General features: G+C 32.4%; 1 protein-coding gene across 2 annotated transcripts; it reads right to left on the bottom strand.

Annotated features, from left to right (window-relative positions):
- Positions 1-588: 588 nt before the first annotated feature.
- On the bottom strand, positions 589-16,687 carry LOC144975601 (ER degradation-enhancing alpha-mannosidase-like protein 1). 2 transcript variants are annotated; one of them, XM_078919761.1, is made up of 12 exons: positions 16,388-16,687; positions 12,497-12,569; positions 11,293-11,396; positions 9,077-9,248; positions 7,828-8,011; positions 6,888-6,979; positions 6,440-6,522; positions 5,480-5,600; positions 4,474-4,718; positions 3,173-3,269; positions 1,897-2,223; positions 589-1,464 (listed from the first exon to the last, which is right to left on the bottom strand). In XM_078919761.1, exons 1-12 carry the CDS (start codon positions 16,639-16,641, stop codon positions 1,360-1,362), a joined length of 1,857 nt encoding a protein of 618 aa, XP_078775887.1. In that variant the 5' UTR covers positions 16,642-16,687; the 3' UTR covers positions 589-1,359. The 2 variants fall into 2 exon arrangements, with proteins under 2 accessions (XP_078775887.1, XP_078775888.1); XM_078919762.1 differs by lacking the exon at positions 16,388-16,687 and having other exon boundaries at positions 12,493-12,555.
- Between the last annotated feature and the right edge of the window lie 324 nt (positions 16,688-17,011).

The raw sequence follows: 17,011 nt of genomic DNA, 5'->3' as shown, positions 1-17,011 counted from the left end.
ACCTTGATGATGACATTAAGGCGTAATGTGGAACAACAAAGCATTCATACAAAATTTGATTTTAAAAGCGAAATAATACTCCTTTTTGGCGTATAGTTGGCAGTTCTGCACTAGTATAGGAATAATTATTTAATTTGATGTCATATGTACCAAGCCCCTGAATATATTTTTTGGGGTTCACATAGTCATGATATTTTCAAATACGTAAACCTAGTTTTACAGAAATCTCAAGCATGCCTCTATATGCTTATTAATGTCTCTATTTCGTTTTCACACAGTAAACCAAAAGAAAAAAGAAAAATAAATTCACCTGTAATAGTCATAGCTACTCTTGGCAAGTATAAAAAAATGCCCTCTAATATCCCACTTTCTATCAATTTTTTTGCCATTACATAATAAAGCAACATAATTGTAACCGAATCCCCTTGCAACTATAGACTGACAGAATCAAAATTGGGTTAACAATTAAATCATATATAATATATATATATATATATATATATATATATATATATATATATATATATATATATATATATATATATATAATATATATATATATATATATATATAGTATATTGGAAAGTAACAAAAAAAATTCATGAAGACTGCTTTAAAAGAGACCATTTAAGAATTCTGTCCACCTGGAGAAAACGTCTTGCATCCAGGTACAACTGATGTGTTTAATATATTGCTCCAATGATACTTACATATTTTTAAGTTCGGAATTACGTACATCTTAAATTTGGAAGGACTTCACTCACTTACTTATCCAAGCAAGCATCCAATTGAGCTTTAGCTCTTTGGACTTGCCTTGTGCCGTGATGAAAAAATAGCCATCTTGTCAAAAGATTTTGATTGTCTTTGTGATTGGCCATTGGCTAACAATGACTATCCTAGCCATTGCTAACTTTTCAAAATTGTAACACATCATCTCAAATTTGTATTACATATGCCAGATGATTTAGATGCTGCAAGACTAAATTTATAGCTAAGACTTTAAGTTAAGATTGCTATATTGAGGTGATATATCATGATTTCTTCTGATTGCCTTAACTTTCTGACAACTGTAAAACACCATTTTATACAATGGGACACAAGTGTGCACTTTTTCCCTTAATCCTCAAAATCTTTTCAACAAGTTATCTAAAATTTCTACTCATGAGGTGATGTCAACTCTAAAAAAAAATCAATACAAGAAAAATTATCTTAATTTTCACAGCCCAGTCAGTGATCTAAGGAATTTCAAAATATTTTTATACAATTAAAAAATTATGTTAAGGAATCATTTCATGTAAAAGTAAAGAAAACAAAAATGGACAAATTAACACACGTAATCACACCGCAGATAAGCCTTTATCACAAGTCCCCGTCACTCCTTAAACCAACAGCGACCTCAATTTGTGTAAGGTAATGACTCAACAATGGCAAATTGTAGCGACGTTCAGGATGGAATAAGTCACACTGAGAAAAAAATAAATAAATAAAACAAAACAAAAATTTATACAGTTGCAGTTTTTGAATGTAGAAAAATGAATCTGACAACTAGTGGCTAGAATTATTTATGCATATATTTTTGGTTCATGTATCAGAAATTCAGAAAAATGAATTTAAAACTCACAATTCGATTCTATTCCTAATAAGTTGTTACACATTGATGCATTTAAAAACGATAAATGAAAATTTAAAGAATATTTACTGAAAACTTGTGAGGAAAAATTATGTGATGGTTTGTAACTTATTTTGGGACAAAATCTGGAGAAGAACAATTTACAACAGATTAGCATCCAATCAAAAGGATAGCAAGAAATATTTACTGTCCATTAAACTCTTTAAAATCCAGGGTAAATTCTAGCTCTTTGGGGCTTTAATGGCTCTAACTAAATGACTACTCACCATGGAATTGTTATTTCTTCTCACATCCTTTATAACAACGAGCTGAGTCTCAGCTTCATCATCTTGCTCATCTGGTTCTGCAATAATCTCTTCCTCAGCATCAACATCAACAATATCCTCGTCATCTTTATCCGCGTGTCTCTGCTGTGCCTTTTTTGCCTTGTTCAAGACATCAGCACTTTTCTCTTTATCCTCTTTCCTACTCTTCAAAAAGTCATCTTTCCACTTCCTTTTACGGAAAGCTGAATCGATTGGGAAAATGTGTCCCTCCGTGGAAAACAGATACTGTGAAAAGTCTTTGTTCACTGGGTTATCTATATCAAAAAGCTGGAAAAAAAAATTAAATGCTGATCAGGTAAGTAAACGAATCTTTCAACAATTGTTTTTTGAGAGTTTTTGTGAGTATTTAAGCTGTGAAAGGGGTTACTTATGGACTAATCATTTGCTTTTTAAATTCATTTTGCAAATGGAGTTAAATTGTAAAATAGCTAAAGTAAGAAGAATTCATGTCCCTTTATCAAATGCCTAAACAAGAAAATTACATCAACTTGGAAAACGTGTAAAAGGTTTAGGGTGAAACAGATGAGTTTTTTTTTTAAAGTTTAACTAAAAAATAATTGCCACTGGTTTTTAAATGTTAATAGTTTTTAAGGTCATACCCCTCAATTGTTTCCTAAAAGTTAAAAAAAAATAACAAACAAAAAAAACTTGAGCTTTTATATAGAGCAATATCCACAAACATGCTCAAAGCACTTTACAAAGGTTACCTAGTCAATAGCAATACTTAACATGAAGGGCAAGACATGACACCTGTAAGGCAATAGTACCATTTTTTTTTTTCGGACAGAAAAAACACTGTTATTGGCCAGGTACTCATTTTACACCTCAGTACATTGAGAGAATGTGAGTAAAGAGCATTTTTCAAGGACTCAACCATGTGGCTCTCAGGACTCGAACCCATGACCTTCCAACTCAAAGGCAAATGTCATACCACTAGACTACAATGCCGCAATGTTAAAAAAGAAAGAAAAAAAACCTCTAAGGAAAAATCATTCTTGTTCGTTTGGACCACTGATTACTGCCCTCTTGGTAAAAAAATGTTTATGTCTGTTGTTAAAACAAAAAAAAAAAAACAAAAAAAAAAAAAACAACCAAAAAAAAAACAAATAAAAAAAAACAAAAAGAAAAAACAAGAAGACCACCCTTAAGAAATCACGTATGGTCACTAACAAGATTGAAAGGGATAAATAGGGGAAGTCACCACAAAGTATCTTACCAGATATAAGTATTTGCAGGTTTCACTCAGAAAGAAGCTTTCCATCCTGTCTTCCAGTTCTTTGGTGTGTACATCGTGGATGGTGCAATAACCACATCTGGATATTGAGTGTAGATTTATATCATGACGAGATGGTATAAAAAACCAAAAAAAAAAAACGACTTTTTGTACAATTAAAAATCACAGATCCATCTTTAAGATTACTTTAAGATTGTGACATGAAATTTGTCAAAATGTAAAAAACTGATTGTTTTTTTTTTAGGGGACGGAGTTTTGCATTTACATAATTGTCACCATCTTATAAGCATCATGCATCATTGTTCAAAAAACAGGTTCAGACAAAAGAGAATTATAAATTAATCAAACTATAATCCATGCAAAATCTTGCGGCTTGAATCTATTTTTCTTAAAAATCAAACTCATCAATCAAGCTTAGAAAAGCTTTTGATCTTTTCGTTATTTTTTATTGTTCACTCATGAAAACTGACTTTAAAAGTAGGTTATAAAAAGTATATCAAGAAAATAAATAAATAAATATAATATATATATATATATATATATATATATATATATATATATATATATATATATATATATATATATATATATATATTATATATATATATATAAATATATGTGGAATGATTGAGAAATTTTAAAAATTAAAATTAAAATAATTATAGTCTTTTAAGAAAAAAAAAAAAAAACGAAATGAGCGAAAAAGACAGTTTTTGAATTAAAAAACTTCAGCCAAAGCAAAAACTAATCATTAATGGTAAAAAATTTTTTTTTTTTAATTTGAGATTAGACTTGCAGTTTTATCTGAATGTGTATCATGTAATTAAGCTCAAAACATTCCAATTACAGCATTTTTAACTATCATGATCTTTTTTCTTTCTTCAAGCAGATGAACAGCCAAATATTTATTTAAATAACTAAAGGCAATGTAAAAGAACTAAACTTTCATACTGAACAACATCCATCAAACTTACTCAAAACGCTTTACATGTCGTCCCCAACCAACAACGACACTTAATTTGTAGGGACGAGACATGATGTCTGTCAAATGATATCACATTTTTTTTCCCCTTCAGCGACAATGTTGTTATAAGTCAAGCCAGGTTCTCATTTTACACTGAATTTGGTAAGAGAATGTGAGTAGAGATCTGTTTCCTGGGACTGAGCTTTGCACAGCAAAAAAGCAAGACTCAAACCAAGGACCTGCGAGTCAAAAGTCGAGTATCATACTACAAGACCACAAAGCCACATGAACAAGTCCTCATGGGAAAATTATTACTTACGTTTCCTTGGTATGTTCATCAATACTCTTAAGTATATCTCTCCCAACATGCAAATAGAAGGGATTCTTGGTTGCCCTATACAAAAAATAAGTTGACTCAACCAGTTCAGGGCGAAGGGGATAAAAGTTGACATCAGGAGATTTCAACTGCCAATTATACCTCTCTGGCAAAGCACTATAGCGCCGCCATATTGTGTAATATACAGCATGACTACAAATGGCCTCTTCTATATCTCCGTTTAAGACCTGTTAAAAAAAAACATTATAAACTAAAATTATGAAATAAAAATAACTCACTGGCATAAGCTTATTGATTAAATTTTGATTTCATCTCATAAAGAGACATGACTAATCTAAATAATTTTCCTATTTTTTTAAAGCTTTTTTAAAAACCACTTTGGACAGCATTTCCAGTTTTCAAATCCTTTTTTTTAAAATAAATTCACAGCCTCTCTATTCCTCATCTAAAGTCTAATTGTTACCTTTCTTTCTTTTATAATCTTTAATTACTTTACTTTACTTTTTTTAATTACTTTCAAGACTAGTGACCCCGTCTGACGCTTTGAGGTCATATGACAGATGTATGAGAACCTGTACCTACTCATTTTATTCAGAAATCCCAGTTCACAAAGTCTTGAAGGAAAAATATCATTCAAAAGATGCCTAAGAATTCTATTTATTCAAGCATATTTCAAAGGACAGGATGAGTTTCTGGAAGAATACCCTGGGCTGAAATACTGATTGGTATTGTCAAAGCATTTTCCGAACTAACTAACTTTCCCCTACCATATTGTTCCATACGAGTGTGTATGAAACAGTACCAGACAAAGCAAGAAATAAAAATACAAGAAAAAAAAAAAACAATTCCAAAAATCAGTTTCCATCGACTGGCAATCGAACCTCAGACCTCCCAACATAAAATAAAAATTTTAATTGAGCTTTTATATTGCGCAATTTCCACAAAACAAACTCAAAGCGCTTTACAATTTACATATTGTTAATATTACCTGTACAGCTGACCAGGCGGCCTGGAGCGCATCAATCCAAGTATTGACCACATCTCCTGTACGCATGTTGACATTGACATACATGGGAGTCTTTCCAGAGCCCCTATTGCAGCTCTCTCTCCTGATAGAAAAAATTATATATAAAAAGAAGGGAAAAAAAAAAAAACAGCATTTGGCAATTTCTGTAGCAAAGATTAATTCTGAAATAAAAATAAATGAATTTTATTGATTAGCTTGATTAGCAAAACATTCTTTAGATATCCGAAAGTCAAAAAGAGCTTGTACACAAAAATGATTCTCAGACTTTTAAAAAATGATCTAATTGCACACAAACATTAAAAAACAAGGTCCTTAAATCTTATTTCCCGATATCAAATGAAAAAAATTAAAATCAATAAAATGTTAAATGTGGGGACAAAACATTAATCTTCCTGAGATAATGTATGGGATCTCAATAGCTCAGTTGGTAGAGCTCTTGCTTTAAAAGCAAATGGACTGTAATCGATCCCAGGTGCAGGCGAAATTTTTTTCTGAGCCTCCTGTCCATTAAGCAGTGATTGGGTTGCTGGGTCTGTTAGATCTGGTGGAAAGTCCTTATGGGTTCAATGGCTCTGAAGGACTATTTTTTTCTACTTTTGAGATCTTGCATGTCTATTAGTATAGATCTTATTAATAAAGAAATTGGGAGCAGGTGAAAAAGTGTGCATGAGGCAGGTCGATTTTTTTGGGATTATATTTTCTTTTACGTTTTCTATATGCTTTGCCTGACATTGTTTAATACATAAATCTTCAAATATAAAAAAAAAAGTTTACATGTTTGTCACATAATTAAACCTCTCAATGTTTGAAATTATTTTTTTTAAAAAGAACCTTATCAATAAAAACTCAGCAAAAAAAATACACAAAATTAACAATATCTCACAAGCATCAAATCTTTTAGAAAGATGGTTATTTATTTACCCTCTCCTTAGATGGAACTTGATGGCCTCATATGACTCATTGAACATTTTGAGGTCATTTTCATCTCCAAAGAGTATGTAAGCCTGAAGAAAGAAACAAGAAATCATGATAAGCATTTGTTATTTGGAATGTGTCACATATTACAGTAAGTGCCTTCTACAACCCCATCGAAAACATTATATCGACAGTGGTCACAAATTAAAAACTAGTCACAAGATTTAAAATATACACCAAGCAATTATGGCAAGATAATCGCTTTTAGTTTGAGGGTTTCAGACCTTAAGTCCAATCGAAGATAAACCATAGCATGTACAAGACAAACCTATACCATAGACCATAATATCTGATATTCTGTCTCAAAAAAAAAAACATTTTTAAATAACAAACTAAAAAAAAAAAAAAAAATTAATGATAATAATAATACTAATAATAATAATGTTGTTCTCACCTTTAAAAGGTATTCAAAGAAGGAATCTATTCCAGCACCAAGGCCACTCATACGCCCAACCCACTCTCCTGTCTGGATGTTGATGACATTACCTAAAAAAAATATTAAAAAATAAATAATAAATAAATAAATAAATTTTAAAAATAAATAAATAAAATTTTTTTAAAAATAAATAATAAATATTTTTTTTTAAAATAAATAAATAAAAACTAAAAAAATATATATATATATATTTATATATTTCAAACAGAAACAATATTTAAGCAGTAAACTGTAATATTAATAGTATTGATCAACATGAAAAGTAAGATGGAAAATGGTAAAAGATATGCCTAACAATGATTGAAACACATATCATAACATGGGGAAGTATGATGAAACTATAACATCACAGATATCACATTATTCTTCTTGCATCAGTCATCCTAAGACAAACCATTGCAGTATTAAATGGCTATGTTGTCTAGTGCATGGTACAATACTCGCCTTCAGACTAAAAGGCCCAGGGTTTGAGTCCCACTTTGATTATCGCATAGTTGAGTCCTTGGAAAAGACTCACATTCTCTCACCATACTCGGGTGTCAAATGAGTTACTGGCCGTTAACCGCAATGTCTTAGTCAGAAAAAATTGTAATATCACCTTACAGGCATCCTGTTTTGTCCTACACGTTAATTGTTGCTGTTTGCTAGGGACCCCTTGTAAAGCATTTTGAGCACATTTAAATGATATTGCTCTATATAAATGCTCTAGTTTTGTTGTTTTGTTGGGTTTTTTTTTTTTTCCAAAAAGGACATCAACATGTTACTCTAAAAAAAATGACAGGAAACTATGGATAATGGTAAAAATTGTTACAAAAGAAATAAAATTCCTTATGAGTCCTGAGAGAGCATAATCTCATCATAGTTAATGACATTTAATTTAAGATTTAAGATACAATACCTAGCAATCCAGTGACATTTGATCTCAAATTCCATAAATTGCTGACAGCGCGGCGCGCCACCCCTTCATACACTGGGTCGTCTAGTAGATGGGACAACACACCAAACTCTAACACCAAGGTGCCAGCCCCTGAGGTACATGTTTCATTGACACAATTAAAAGGCACACCGTGATTTAGAGAAATCTGGTTAGACAAAAAGATTTTTAATATATATTAATTCAAATTTGGATCTTAACTAAATTAATAATTGAGCTTTTTTATAGCGCAATATCCACTAAACATGATAAAGCGCTTTACAAGAGGTCACTGGCCAACAGCAACACTTAACATGTAGAACGGGACATGATGCCTGTGAGGCGATATTATAATTCTTTTTTGGACAGAGACCACGCTGTTAACTGCCAGGTACTTATTTACACCAGAATACGGTGAGAGAATGTGAGTAAAGAGCCTTTTCCAAGGACTCAACTATGCGCCATGTGAGGCTCGAAACCAGGATCTTCCGATCCGAAAACGAGTGTCATACCACTAGACCACATAGCCACACTTGCGCTTGCAACAAAATATATGTAAAGTAATCTTAAACATTCTCCAAACAGAAAACTACATCTATTGATTTGGTGTAACAAAAATACTTAAAAGGAATCAGAGCACAGAAACGGACATTGGAATGATTTAAGCAATAAGAATATGTTTAGTTTTAATTTTTTTTTTTTTTCTTGCCTTTTTCTGAATCAGTACTCATAATTAAATTTCAGAAAAAGCCTCTCTGACTCTGGTGAAGATGAGTATACTTCGGGAAAAAGTTTTTTTATTCCTGAGACTGAAATCAATGACTACCAACCTATCATAAATTCAACTCAACATGAGACTTTTATTATTTCTAAGAAATCTCAAAGTGGTTTTATCATTGTATGGCACAGTAAAATTTCCTGACAGTAATTATCATGGAAAATGGAGAAGAAAAAAAACACAAAAAAATATATGAGTATAAATAATATATCAAATAATAATAATAATAATAATAATAATAATAATAATAATAATAATAATAATAATAATAATAATAATAATATAATGAATGATGATGATGATGATGATGATGATGATGATGATGATGATGATGATGATGATGATGATGATGATGATGATGATGATGATGATGATGATGATAATAATAATAATAATAATAATAATAATAATAATAATAATAATAACAACAATTTTTGTTTAAAAACTCCTCCTCACCCGTGGAAAGGGAATCCCTGTAGGAGTATTACTAAAGGCTGGAAGAAGGCGATTGGCAAGATCATGAGCCATGTCTAAAAGTTCGTTGTCATAGCTGGGGATGGACATATTCCCAAAAGGCTGCCTTGAGTCCTTGATTATCAAATGAGCCGATAACAATGATCCAAGCATCCTGGAGGAGGGTTTTAAAAATATATAAATTTTCTAATACATAAAATCCTTTTACTCATCCTCAGGGGAAAATTTTCTTAAGGGTCTATCTCATCTTGAGAATATACTGAGATAAATCAGGTGTCGGAACAGTGTTGTTTGCAACAAAGTCAGCAATAAAGGCAAAGTTTATTGTTCAAGGAAAAAAGAATGAGATAAAAAATGAGGCTTGAACCTGTGTCCCCTGAACGAAGGTACAATGCATCATTCACTCAGCCATCTCATCCCCAATTTGGTACTTTGATAAAGATTTCGAAATGCCTGCTGATGAATGCAGTAAAAGAATAACTAAAAATGATGATCTTAATTAGCTTTTAACAAAAGAAGTTAGATACTAGCTGTCCTGGCGAGCAGGTTGCCTTACAACATCAGCATATTGTTCTCCTTTATTAGTTGTTAGCTGATTCAGGTTTATAACAAAAGCGATAGTCATTCAATTTCAATTTACCGTCAATTTACTTTCTCCTTTTTTCAGGCACTGCCTCCCAGAACTTTCACCTAATCATTGCCAACTACCCTCATTGCATCAAGTCAACTGTAAAAACCATGTCCGCTATAATATAAATATGCACGAAAGGGCATTTCTAAATTACATATGATACATAAGAATGGTTGAAATCTGTTACTATTAGATTTGCAGAATGGATTTCTTTGAAATTAAGAAAAAAAAAAAAAAAAGTAAGTGGTAGAGGAGGGGTAGGGATGGGGGAAGGAGAAGGATAAGGATGAGGAGGAGAAGGAGGAGCACAAGGAGAAGGAGGGGGAGAGGCAGGGGGGGGGGAGAGAGAAAAAAAAAATGAAACAGAACAATAAAGATAGATATATAAACAAGCATAAGATCCCTCACAGATGAGCAGCTCTCTTTGATTTCATCAATAACAAGAATGCCAGAACTGTACGAGTACAATATCATGAAATTTCTTTATGTGATAACTTATGATGGAATAGTGGTAGTGTCGTAGAGCTGTTTACACCTCCATGTGCTTGTCTTTCATCCAGTCCATAAAAGTCTCCTCTGCCTGGTATATTGTGAGATATCTCCCTGGGATGGAGATATTGGGGCAATCGAGCAACATGTGATCCATATCCTGGTGGATGGCATCGCAGTTGGGGCAAGCAGGGGAGGTAATATATCCCCATCTATGGAAGTTGTTGGCTGTTCTGCCATGTCTTGCTCATTTGCTGTTGCAGGCTGTCCAATGTTTCCTTGCCAATGTTCTAAAGCCTGGCAAGGGTTGTTGTGTCGGAACATCAAATAGCTCACCCCCTTGTGGTTTTCGTTCGTTCCATTCTTTTTGCCATGTTGAGGTCAAATTTTTTTTTTTATTTTGGACGCATATAAAGGCTTTCTAGATTTCAACCAGTGCTTTGTGGGAGCTGTTTCAGGCACGGTTTTAAGAGGCATGTTGGTGTCAAAGGAGTCCAAAAGAGTATTGTATCTTAAATCTTCAATTAAATGTCATTAACCATCATGAGATTATACTCCCTCAGGACTCCTAAGGCATTTTATTTCTTTTGTAACAATTTTTACCATTATCCATAGTTTCCTGTCTTTTTTTTTAGAGTAACATGTTGATGTCCTTATTGAAAAAAAACAAACCCAACAACTAAACAAAACTAGATCATTTATATAGCGCAATATCATTTAAATGTGCTCAAAATGCTTTACAAGGGGTCCCTAGCAAACAGCAACAATTAACGTGTAGGACAAAACAGGATAATAACAGCTTATAATGGCATACTTCTGTACAACAAACCTACCAATCAATTTTCCCATCATTAGATATTGGGAAACTTGGCTTAATTTAATTGTTTCCTGTTCCATTAAAAATAAATTCATTAGACTGTTTCAGTCGTACAGTACAGTTTCAACAAGATTTTCCCAAACATATTTAAAGCAATACTCAAAATTTGGATGGCAACATGAACTTAAAGCCTAGCAGAATGGTTTGAATATATATATGAGAACAGTTGAATACTGCCAAAAGTGTAAAATGTGAACAAACCTTATAGTTGCTTCAAACACTTGTACTGTAGTGTTTTTATCAAATGAAACATGTTCAATTGTTCGTCTGACGGCCTCTTTGAACTCAGAGCTGTTTCCCATTATCTGTGATGAAAAAAAAATATGACAAATAATTCATTGTTTAAAATTTTTTTTTAATTAGACGTCTAGATCAATAACGATTTACTAATAAAATATTTTTTCAGAATGAATGTAAAAACAATCAAAATCATCACCAACAAAATAAATAAATAAATAAGAAAAATAAAAATGCAGAATTGTATATAAAATTATATAAGCAAACCATTTGAATTTTTGACTGCGAAACCTCTTTTTCATGTGTGAGAGTTCTGAAAAGCATTGAATAGTGTCGTATATTTGATCAGCTTCGAAATTCAGAATATTGTTATAGATATTTTTCATCATATGTGCCTTTAGGTGAAAAGGCAATTGTCTCACTTCTCAATTACAAGAGGACATGACTTCTTTTAACATTTTTGACGTGCATGCTATCGACAGGCTAAAATAACTGTATAACACCTTATACAGTTACCCGTGAATCAATAACAAATGAAGTCAAATATTGTGCGGCTATGTGGTCTAGTGGTATGACACTCGCTTTCGGATCGGAAGGTCCTGGGTTCGAGCCTCGCTCGACGCATAGTTGAGTCCTTGGAAAAGACTCTTTTCTCACATTCTCTCACCGTACTCAGGTGTAAAATGAGTACCTGGCCGTTAACAGCGTTGTCTCTGTCCAAAAAATTGTAATATCGCCTAACAGGCGTCATGTCTCGTCCTACATGTTAAATGTTGCTGTTGACCAGGGACCCCTTGTAAAGCGCTTTGAGCACGTTAAGTGGATATTGCGCTATATAAAAGCTCTATTTTTTTTTTTTTTTTAAATAAAATACAAACTGGGCAGACGGTATATCAAATTCTGAATATTCCTCCATCTAATGTTGACATTCATGATCATTCATTTTTTCCCCAAATATGTTCCATTTATGGAACAATTAACCTACTGGTACCAAGTATTTGAGAAATATTGAGACCTTTAAAGATGAACTACAGACTGGTAATAACCATAATTTTTTTATTTTTTTTATATTAATAGTAAGCACGAATAGTAATGCTCAATCTTATTAATATCTACTTACTTTCATCTAAATATTTAATGACTCCTATAGGCTAGAAAGCATACCTACAGCTAAAGTATCAAGGGACTCCACAAGTGTCAATGCATAATCCCCAAGTACATCATTTATGTTGATATTCTCACTGAAATATTCAAGAGACACAAATTAAGTACAACAAAATAAAAGGAAGGTATTGATAGAGAAAGACATTCACAGCAAGAGGGAACATTGTTTAAAGATTATATAGCTAAAGATATGTTAGCAACATCATGCTTGAAATTACAATTATGACAGTCTAAAAAACACCCAAACACACACATACACAAACACATACACTCTCACACACACACACACACAAACAGACATATTCCCAGTTATTCCTTAAAAGAAGAAAACATCGATAACCAAATAAGTGTGAAACGTTGATAATGCTTAAAATATGTCTTTGTAAAAATATAATGTTTTAGTTTTTATTTGAAAGCATCTACACTTGACACGCCACAAATAGCCTTGGGAAGGTCGTTCCATATCTGATGAGCAAGTATTGAAAAGGGTTTCCTACCATAAAATAAGTAATTTGATTTATTATTGACGTGGAATTTAGTGTGGTCAGATAAAGAACATAGCATACCAGATGGAGAATAGACATTCATAAATTCTTTAAAATAACTAAGTGCTAAACCATTAAGAGCAAATAAGTGTGATTTTATAGTCAATGCTTTCTTTTACTGATAACAAATTCAATTCAAACAGAATGGACCATGAATATTCAAATCTCTTTTGTATTGTAATTAATTTTATACTATTTCGACATGCCTTCTAAGACAGACGACTTTACCCATCCGGCCAAGCCATCCACATGAATGTCAATGCATCTTGTGTATATAGTAACTTACTATCCATCGACTGATTTATTGTTGGGTAATTTTATACTTTTATTGGTATTTTATGATTTCTATGTGCATTTATTGCATCCATAGATAGTACAAATCCTCGGTATTTTGACAGTTTTGTGTTGTCTCAGCCACAATCACTTGAAGTTCCCAATGTAAACAACGCAATCGGAAATAAGTGTTCTCACTTCAAGGGAAGCAACTGTGGATGATATATGCGTGACGTCAATGGCATTAGGTCTATAGCGGATTTTGATGTTTTAACCATGATTCAATGTCCTTCAAAATGTTTCATTTATTCCCCAAGCAAGCCATATGAAAATGAAACCATATTTTCAGGGTTTTTTTTAAAAAAGCGCCTGTTCTATCTTAGTGTTAAGCATCCTTTTTGTGATAAAACAATTACAATATCTGTCACTGTCTGTAGGTACTCATTCAAACCTGAGTCGAGTGGAGTGATGTGTTTAAAGTTCTTTAAAAGGACACAATGTCAGATGAAAATTATCAACTGTCACCAATTCTGTCACTGATCACGCTTAACATTACTTGCTTTTAACTTATACAAACAACAATACAATAGCAGATGTTGTGTCAACATTTCAGAGGGATGATTTTACAAACGTATATAAATTATAAATCAAATCGCGGCTAATTTTGTGAGACATCCATCAGATTTATGAATGAGTATATAAAGGCCATATTATTTATACAATATTTCTCTCTTGACGATACGTTTATTATAATTCTAACTCTTACTAATTATAGTTATAGCGCCAACTCCACTAGGCGTCTATATATATACTATATCCAATCCACCGCCACCCACCCTCGACTAACGATCTCTAATCTCTTCGTCGATTAATTAGGGAGTTTAATAGAAATTCTAAATGTACCTCACACACTTGAAACCAATGTCATACAAAAGAGCTGGCAACACAGATTACAAAACAGTTTGAATTTTGTTTCTATCAGGATTAGAAATGTAGTTACGGCAGTTCAAAGTCTGAAATTTCAGACCGATTTTTACCCCAAAATTACCATTGCAAAGTTGTGACCGAAAACGCGTGATGTTAATAAAAAATGGTTAAAACAGTCAATATGGAGTTCTTATCATATATTGTATACCAAAATGTTCGTCTTATCGAGGACAATGCATTTACATTAATAAAGAGGAAGATAAACATTTCAAATTAACACATTATTACATAATATGACGCAAATGTTACATAATCAAAAACTCGGCTAGACGTAAGAAAGAATTTGCTCTATCACTTTTATTTTATTTTGATTTATCCCCAATATCTCACTGAAACAATTGCAAATAATTACCCTCTTTTAATTAATACATAGAGAATAAAAAAGGGTTTGAGAGTATTTAAATGAAAAGATATAAACATGTTGTGTAATGACATAATGAGTTTATTTTTACCTATGGCAATTTAATTGCATATAAATCAAATAAAATGGTAGATTGAAAAAGTTCAAATAAATTGAAACAGATTCCCTATTATAATTAGAAGGAAAGTTCTGGCTTTTAATACTTTGTTTTTGTTTTGTTTTTAAGGGTTTTACGGCGCTTGCAACACATTTAGGTTATATCAGCGCCAGTAAAAAGGAAGAAAATGGGATAGTAAAAAGTTCTAGAATTACAATTAAAGCACCCAAGAGAAAGTAAGACAAAGGGGAATGGGAACAAATAAGGATCAGATGTAGATTCCAAGAGCATACCACCAATGTACTTAGTTTGAGATCACCTATAATAAGTCTCATCCGGACACAAGCACAAAATCCAACAAAGAGGAATACACTCAAATGCTTACATTATACATTAAAAATAACCAATATAATAATACATAACAGAGAGATGATTTACAAGGAAAAAAATATCATCTCCCAGAACAATAACTATGCATTTGACTGTTTCCCTCTCAGCCAGGACTCCGACGAGGGCCCGGAAAAAACCAAGTAATCTCATTCCAAGACAAAGACAGAAAGCTTGTTGGATAAGATATAAGGGGATAGAAGACACAGTATGTACCTCCCTGCCCGCTATGGGAGGTCAGGATCCCCACCCAGTTTTAATACTTTAAACAATTCTGCTGAACCACTTTGGGTTTTTTGCTATTACATCATTTGAACTGACAATTAATATAATTTTATCCCCCCCCCCCCCTTCTCTCTCAATGTATGGGGGTGTCAAAACTAATAGAACTTCTTACCATAATAATTATTAAGGCTAAGGCCTTTAAAATATGGATACACATGATAAACATATCTAAACATATGGGAAAGAAACTTGATGACTTAAAAGTAAAATAAAATTAAATAAAAGCAATTGGTATTTTTAAAATATCGATATTATTAATATCGAATTTCACAAAGAGAAGAAATATATGAACTTTTAAAACAAAAACTATGTATGTATTCAAAATAAAAACATAGTAAATAATAGTACTGAAAATATTATGGACTAAATTTAACATAATACATAACTAAATTTAAAATATCGATATGAATATCGATATCGCCCGGCAGCCATGATGAGAAGATAATGTAAACAAGGCATTTCGGCGCAGAGTTAAAAGGTGTCTGCGCATCGATATAGAGCCCTGAAATTTGGCATGAATAAAGTTTAGATGTTATTCTAAAAACAAGCGTTTAAATTTTAAAAACACACGCGGTAAATAAAAAAATAAATGCATTTGAAAATTGCCAAATTTTAACTTCATATAACTTCTGGAATTATTAATGGATTTTTCCTTAATTGGCACCATTTAAAAGGAAATTGAAAGACGAAAATATTGATACCAAAATATCTGCGATATTCCTCTTTATAACGAAGTTATGCATCTTTAATTGAACCCCCTAAAACGCGAACGGCAATTTCCAGTCACAACTTTCCTATGGGCGAGTTGGGTCAAAATTTGACTGCCACTGCTGCTGCTCACTAAACTGCCTAGATTAATTTGATTCATAATCTGATCAGCATCGGGTGTTAAAACAAACCCATGGTTTCTTCAGGGTAAGAGAGGATAACAACACGCGTTTTTGTGGACTTAAAACTTACGGGCGGGCATGATCGGCTCCACGGCCCCGACAATGTATTGGGTCCAACTCATCCTCAGGAAAAGCATATTTCATGTAATTGTCGTAACCAAATTGAAACATTTCTTTTGATGCCTGTACCATTTCAAGTCTTTCTTTTTCACTAAAATGAGTGTATTTTGAATGAAACGGGTCCCAGTCATGATGGAAGTTATATAACCAACATAAATATGGGAGTGAAAGGAAAAATATTGTAAGTATAATAAAATGATTCATGTGTAAAATATCATTCCTTAGAGTCTATCTTTCTACTTTCGATTTCATCGTTGTTGTTCCGACCGTGTCACAGCTGTCCGAAAATGGTACGCTTTAGAAATATAGTTTTTTAAAAAGACTCATTGATGAGCCATTTTAATGCAATAAATTTATATACAGTTGGTTAAATCATTTTTATCTACTATTTTGCTAATTTTTTAGTTGCAATGAAATTTTATAGATATTGTTTGTAGTTGAATTACTCCGCTTTTACATCAAAATCGGATTTTCCCAATCGTAGTGCTTCTCCAATGAACTCCAATTCTACTTCATTGTTGGACCAATCGCGATATACTTCCTGTTGGGGTCTCGGTAGATAGTTAACCCGGTA

The sequence above is a fragment of the Berghia stephanieae genome, chromosome 6 (assembly GCF_034508935.2).
Source record: "Berghia stephanieae isolate SIO BIC M18660-M18661 chromosome 6, UCSD_Bste_1.3, whole genome shotgun sequence".
In the NCBI taxonomy this organism is placed as follows: domain Eukaryota; kingdom Metazoa; phylum Mollusca; class Gastropoda; order Nudibranchia; family Aeolidiidae; genus Berghia; species Berghia stephanieae.
Note: the sequence above shows the minus strand (reverse complement) of the source record. Positions and strands in the feature narration are given on the sequence as shown.

What these genes read in the sequence shown, in the direction of transcription:
- LOC144975601 (XM_078919761.1), bottom strand. Translation starts at nt 16,641, where the DNA reads ATGAATCATTTTATTATACTTACAATATTTTTCCTTTCACTCCCATAT. An exon ending in AAATGTCACTGGATTGCTAG is followed by an intron (nt 6,980 to 7,827) that starts GTATTGTATCTT and finishes TATTTTTTTTAG; the next exon opens with GTAATGTCATCAACATCCAG. An exon ending in CCTGCAAATACTTATATCTG is followed by an intron (nt 2,224 to 3,172) that starts GTAAGATACTTT and finishes TTTTTTTTCCAG; the next exon opens with CTTTTTGATATAGATAACCC.